The following is a 7,255-nucleotide window of genomic DNA, read 5'->3' as shown; positions in this document are numbered from 1 at the left end:
TGATCAGTCCAGTGTTGAGTGTGGGCACCTGGCAGCTCCAGCGGCACACAGGAGGGCTTGAGCTCGGCCTCCTCCAGACTCTCACCCAGCGGGATGCAGGCGTTCTGGACAAACTCAACCAACAGCTGCACACACACACACACACAGAGAGAGACACACACACACACTGCTGAACAATGCATAAATCTACAACTATCCTATATACAGTTGAACTTTATTCACCCCTCAGTTTATTTTACCCCAATTTCTGTTTATCAGAGAGCAGATTTCTCCAACACATTTCTAATCATAACAGTGTTAATAACTCATCTCTAATAACTGGTTTAGTTTCTCTTTGTCATGATGACAGAAAATAATATTAGACTAGATATTCTTCAAGACACTTCTATACATTTGAAGGCTTAACTAGGGTAATTAGGGTACCTTAGTAGGTTAGGGTAATTAGCAGGGCTAATTTTGCGGACGTTTTATCTATTTCTGCGGAGAATTTTGGTAAAAATCTGCGGATTTCTGCGGAATTATTTTGGGAGTATCCAGCAGAGTATAATAACTAAAACCTTAATATATTAAATAAAAAGTAATAAATTACTGAATAAAAACTGAATAAATTCAGATTTACAAATTTACTCAAGTTAAAAAACAGAATTAATAATGGGCTAAAAATGTGCAGAAATTCTGCTGAATTCTGCGCGCGCAGATTCTGTGTGGGCCTAGTAATTAGGCAAGTTATTGTATAACGATGGTTTGTTCTGTAGACTATCGAAAATAAAATATAGCTAATAATATTGACCTTAAAATTGTGTTTAAAAAATTAAAAACTGCTTTTATTCTAGCCGAAATAAAACAATTAAGACTTTCTCCAGAAGAACAAATATTATCAGACAAACTGTGAAAATTTCCTCAATCTGTTCAACATCATTTGGGAAATATTTAAAAAAGAAAACAAAATTCCAAGGGGGCGAATAATTCTGACATATATATATATATATATATATATATATATATATATATATATATACAGTTAAAGACAAAATTATTCAACATTGTCTTTCTATCTCAAATGTTTCTCAGTGTTTCTTATAATGGACACGTTTAACTCTCATCAGCATCTTAAATCCTTCAACATTGTTAATTGAACACTTATCTGTATTCATGTGTGTTTTAGATCATCTTTGCATCAAATTGCAATAAGCGAATAAGCGGATCGTGTATGTGAGCTGTGTGTGTGTGTACTGCAGTATGTGTGTGTGCAGGACAGTAAATCTGCCATGATTCTCTCCTCTGGCTGCTGTTATCAGTCTCTCAATAGCTGTGTTTCCACTATCATGCCAAAAGCGAGCGAGCCAGGGCGAGCCAAGGCCAGTCGCCTTTCTAGTGTCATATCCGGGGCCTAATCGGGCTAAATCGGGGCTTTCTCAGGGCCAGCGGCCGGCCTTTTTCAGCCCGCCGAATACCTTGGGCCAAAGAGGGCCAGCTAGGGCTTGGGGGCGAAGTGAAAGGAGAGGCGGAGTGTGGACACAGTCTTCTGATCACACACGAGTACATGCGCCAAACAAATAATGTTTGTGTATGATCACCGTTATGTTTCTCTTTTAAATGTAAGGCTGTTGCATAAAATAATAAAGTAGTTTTCATTTATAGTGACTTTTCTTTGCTGCGTCCTCCTTTATGTTTAATAACGCAGAATAATCTTTACAGCATATTAAACACACAGCAGACAGTAAAGCTTTTCCAGAGTTTTTGTCAAGTTTAAAAGGTGTGTTTGTGCGCGTTTAGATGCCTGTATGTGTGTGTGTGAGAAGAGGAAAAGAGCGCTCCCTTCACAGCTCTGTTGATGCCGCACGGCTTTTTTATTTTTGCTATTTATTTTGGAGATAAACACAATATAAACACAACAGAAAGACATGAAACTTTACATATTTCGTGTCCACTTCTGTAGGCTCAAAACAATATAGTGTCATATCTAGATAAAATAGCCTGAGCTATATTGAAATCATTTAAAGAATTACAAATATCAGACATAATAAAATCCCATTAAATAAATAAACCAATATAAAACTAACAAAAGCTAAACCAGTTTAGGCATGTACAATACATACATCAAACTGTTATTAAGCCATATTAAACTGGAGAAGGTTTGAAATATTATTTATAAAGTATTTGGATACGATGATATTAATCAAATCATGCGAACAGAGCATTATTGGGGTGAGTGAAGCAGAAACTAGGCAACTTTTTTCTGTAGGCTAGACTCTCTTTCCTAAATACATGAAGAGCTTTATTAGTGGATAGCTGCTGAGCACAATGAAACACAGGCTATATTGTATTACCTGCTCTTATGTGCTGAAACACTGAACACTTTCCTTAATTATCCTTAAATAAAGGGGAATCCCCTATTAAGTGTCATATAGCCTATCGGACAAATGAATCAGGTCTCTCTGGAGCATTTGTGCTGAATGTTTGACGGCGTCTATCTAAACGAGGATGTTATAAAACACATTTCCTTTTTTCTTTCCATTTTTCTGTCTTTATTAACGCAGATCTCTGTGGTTTTATATTATGGATTAGTGCGTTCATTGCGCTGCGTCCCTCTGTTAGTGGCGAGTGAGTAAATGAATATGATGAATGGGAACACACAGGTCTGTGCGTATAGACATATCATGTGCTGCTGTACAGTAACGGCTCATTTGTTTGTGTCGGTTGTCTTCATTTGAATGGTTTGGTGATGCTGTGATGGTGTGCTTTATCTGCCTGATTCCCACTGAAGTGGGCGGGTTGTGAGACGTTCGATTCGTGGGATGTTCTGGGGGCGGGGTTTGCGTGATGCGCTGTGAGCTACTAGCCCGACAGTGGAAACTCGACATGATTTCAGCCTCACTGCTCAACCTCCCGGGCGATTGGCCCGGCTTGATTAAAGCCCTGACTCACACTGGCCCGACAGTGGAAATGCGGCTACTGTTGTTTTCCTCTTCTGAAAGTCTTGATGACACCATTCAGAGTTCCTCAAATCTGATTGTAGAATAATGTTGAATCCTGATGTGTGCTGCTCTCCTACTCACTGCGCTGAGTTTACACACTGTGACCACTGAGGCAACCACTGAGCCACCGTGCAGCCCTATGAAGGGAAAGGTGGAGGAGTAGGGGTGGAAGGGGGGATTCTTCAAATCGAAGACGACAGTAGTGAGAAACCCTGACTCTTTATGGTAGTTAGTGATCGTCTGATTGGTGGATCATGCATTAGTTAATGCGGGACCGGCTGTGGTCAATCATAATCACGTGATCCTCTCGACATTACTTTATAAATAAACTTCCCTTATCTATTCACTGATGTAAATGTGTGTAAATATATTGATTTCAGTAATGTTACAGAATAATATTGTTTTATATTGTTTATGCACAGTAGTCATGTTTTCTGTCTGTCTTTAGGTTATAAGTGAGATTGCTTTGTTTACCAAACAGCTGGATCTCACTGAACTTGCATTATAAAAATTAACATATTTTATTTCATGTTTTAAATCGATAAACTCCCAGTAAATCCACAGATTTTATACAAAATACTGCACAAACCGCTAAAATGTCTGCAGATTCAATCTGGCCCTGAATATTTCTTTCAGTTCGGCTAGAATAAAAGCTGTTTTTAATTGTTTTTTTAATTATTATTATTTTTTAGGGGTTTTCACCTTTATTTGATAGGACAGTCGAGAATTGACAGGAAAGCATGGGTAACAGATAGGTGAAGGATCGGCATAGGACCGCAAGGCGGAATCGAACTTGGGTTGCCGCGAGCACCGGAATGCATGTATCGACGCACTAACCACTACACCACTGGCGCCGACAGTTTTTAATAGTTTTAAAGCCATTTTAAGCTCAATATTATTGGCCCCTTCAGCAATATTAGTGTTGGATTGTCTCCAGAACAAACCACTGTTATACAATGACTTGCCTAATTACCCTAACTTTACCCTAATTACCCTAGTGAAGCCTTTACATGCCACTGTAAGCTGAACACTAGTGTCTTGAAGAATATCTAGACTAATATTATGTGCTGTCATCATGACAAAGAGGAAATAAATCAGTTATTAGAGATGAGTTATTAACACTGTTATCATTAGAAATGTGCTGGAGAAATCTGCTCTCTGTTAAACATCATATTGGAAATATTTTTAAAAGAATATGAATGTGTGATAACTCAGACATCATCTGGATATATTATGAGGATGGTGGCTGAATGATGAGTGTGTGTGTGTGTGTGTGTGTGGTCATCTGTACCTCAGGTTTGGAGTCCAGCTCATCAGAAAGCATGGAGTCAGCGTCAGGAGATCTGCGGACATCAGAGACCATCAATACACCATCTTCATCATCATCAGCAGCAGCAGCGGATCAGTGTGTGTGTGTGTGTGTGTGTGTGTGTGTGTGTGTGTGTGTGTGTACCGGCTCAGCTGATCATGTGTGCTCTGGTCAGAGAAAGAAGCAGCTGTCCATCCTCACCGTCACTGATCAATCACCACAGCTGAGACCTGATCAATAATCAATACAAGATAAATCAGTCAGTACATCTCAGACAACACACACACACACACACACAGCAACATCACTGAACACACACTCAGATCTCCAATACCCGAGCAGTGTGTTCACTACTGAAGGTCTGAGGGCGACAGTAAAGCAGAGCAGTCTGACATTCACTCTTCATCTGAGCTGTTCTGCAGCACACACCCTGCATGATGATGATGATGATGATGATGTCTACAGGAATATTTAGCATGTCATCTGCATATTACATCTGAATATTCGCCCAGAGCTCAGCAGTGACCTGTAAAGCCCCTGTTCAGCTCTCGGAGGCCTCGGGCAGACAGTGAAGCGGACTGTGGTCAGTGTCTGAGCCTCGGCTGTGCGGTTGGTGATGTCTGAGAGCTCTGCAGATGACGGACTCCTCATCAACACAGCAGCACGGATCAGTCCGCGCTATCTAGAGCTCAAACCACCGCCATCCCGCTCTCTCTGCTGCACATTAATCATCATATTCATCTCTCAATCATCATGTTCATCCACATCAGCTGGACTTACCTGCATCGCGGACTCTGACACTCTGCAGCACAGATAAACACAAACACAAAGACGCGGAGAGTCACTTCCGGGTGACCGGATGTACTTCCGCTGATACTAATGACTCGCTGATCGAGCAGAGAGATGGAGAGGAGATTCATCATGAGTAAAACACCGTTATGGTTTAACAGAAACACCGGGCTTCATTTCAGCGGGAAACCGATTCACTGCGTCTTTAAGAAGAATCGGTTTAGTAGAAGCAAAGAGCATAGAATCACCATTCTAAGCTCTTTGGTAGAAGGAGATTCTATTCGAGTCACAAGCGGGGTTCTCGATTCCTTTGAACAGAATCTTTCTGAAAGCCAAACGATTTTCAAATATATATATATATATATATATATATATATATATATATATATATATATATATATATATATATATATATATATATATATCAGGGGCGCCTCCAAGGGGTGGCCAGGGGTGGCCACGGCCACCCCTCGGTAAACTCTGGCCACCCCTTTGGCCACCCCAATATAATTTTGCGGTTGACATTAATGATTTAAATGAACTCATAAATTCCCAATATTTAGATAAATAAATAAATAAAATGCAGTCACTAAATTATTGTTGGTGTTACTGACGTAGCTCTCCCCCTCTGGTTCAATGCTGGTGAAAGCAAACTGACGTATGCACGCGGAAAACCATTCCCGCCGCCTCACGCACTCCTGTGTGAATCCCGGTTGGTTGTTTGCATGCACGCCGACATAATAGGCACCGCTCATGCGCCGTGAAACCGGAGTAACAGCCTTTTGTGCAGAAGTGTCGGCACACAGTGAGTTTTGAAAGTCGTTTAAAGTTTATATAATATGATGATGATGATGATGATGATGATGTTACTTTCACTAAGCATGCCTTTAAAGCAGAAAGGAGGGATAATGAGTCAGGGAGGTAAGATTCATAACATGATTTCTCAGCCATGATCTGGTCTAAGATCACAGATAATTCTATAATACATTTTTTGTATTCTTTAGAATTGTCATAATTAATTTTCATGCAAAAGGTTTCTTAAGTGATGTTGGCATATAACTCCAGTTGTTGTTTTCCAGTAATATTTAGGACTGATTTCTTTTATTTATTTAGAATAATAATTGTATATTAATATTAATTGTATTTATTTAGAATAAATATAAATAAATTGTTATATTTATTGAATAACAAATCTAACAATTCAAGAGAGGTGGGGGTGTATAGGGTGGTTCGCCCAGGGTGTCATTTAAACTAGAACCACCACTACTACCCTCCCCGATCGTCCTTGACAGCACGCACACACCTTCAATAGACAGCAATGGCTATTTAATATTTACCTTAAGCTACAGTATATCAATAGAAGAAGCTGCATTAATAAAATGGTTCAAAAAGCAATATGGATAAATGATATTATTTGGTATAGTGAGTGTGTATAGTAATCCCTTTTGTTCAGTTTGTTCATTTGTTTGGGTAATTAATAAACTCATTATTCTTTCATTAATTTTCTTTTCGGCTTAGTCCCTTTATTAATCCAGGGTCACCACAGCAGAATGAACCGCCAACTTATCTAGCACATTTTGACACAGTGGATGCCCTTCCAGCTGCAACCCATCTCTGGGAATAATAAACTTATTAATCTTCATTAATTTTAGACATGGCATATCTCGTATGATGTACAATAAAGGCACGTAAAAAAAGAAGTTATTTATACAGTATATGAAAAGTGTTTTTAAAATAAACATAGATTTTTTATTTGGTTTGCACATGTACTTGCTGAATTATTTCAAAGAATAAATTGCAATATTTCAAGTAGAATTAATTAAATTAATAAAAACTACAATATTTCATTTACCAGAAACAAAAATATATCATTACACTGAATTCATTATTTTTTTTGTGTGCCACCCCAAGATTTGGTGCGGCCTCTTCTGGCCACCCCTAAGAAAATTTTCTGGGGGCGCCACTGATATAGATATATATATATATATATATATATATATATATATATATATATATATATATATATATATATATATATATATATATATATATAAAGTGTTATATTCTTAACATAAATATAAAACAATATTATAAGTCTTTCTCCTTCAAAATGTTAAGCTTACCTTAATGTAAAACACAAAATTTACTAACATTTCTCCGTTTCTAACATATTTCACTA

The 7,255-nt window shown here is 38.3% G+C and overlaps 1 protein-coding gene across 11 annotated transcripts in view; it reads right to left on the bottom strand.

Moving 5' to 3' along the window:
- The window catches only part of znf410 (zinc finger protein 410), a 12,198-nt gene extending 7,067 nt beyond the window's left edge, over positions 1–5,131 (bottom strand). For 6 of the 11 annotated variants that reach the window (XR_012395438.1, XR_012395441.1, XR_012395439.1 and 3 more), the window contains exons 1-4: positions 5,068–5,120; positions 4,432–4,517; positions 4,270–4,321; positions 29–125 (exon numbers count right to left, since the gene is read on the bottom strand). Coding sequence is in view for 7 of the 11 variants with exons in the window: in XM_009295041.4 (XP_009293316.1) it covers positions 29–125; positions 4,270–4,302 (130 nt within the window). In the remaining 4 variants the exon portion in view is untranslated. 11 annotated transcript variants of the gene reach the window in all.
- Positions 5,132–7,255: the final 2,124 nt, after the last annotated feature.

The sequence above is a fragment of the Danio rerio genome, chromosome 20, assembly GCF_049306965.1.
Source record: "Danio rerio strain Tuebingen ecotype United States chromosome 20, GRCz12tu, whole genome shotgun sequence".
NCBI lineage: Eukaryota > Metazoa > Chordata > Actinopteri > Cypriniformes > Danionidae > Danio > Danio rerio.
The sequence above is the reverse complement of the archived record's forward strand: the minus strand, read 5'-3'. Positions and strand labels throughout refer to the sequence as shown.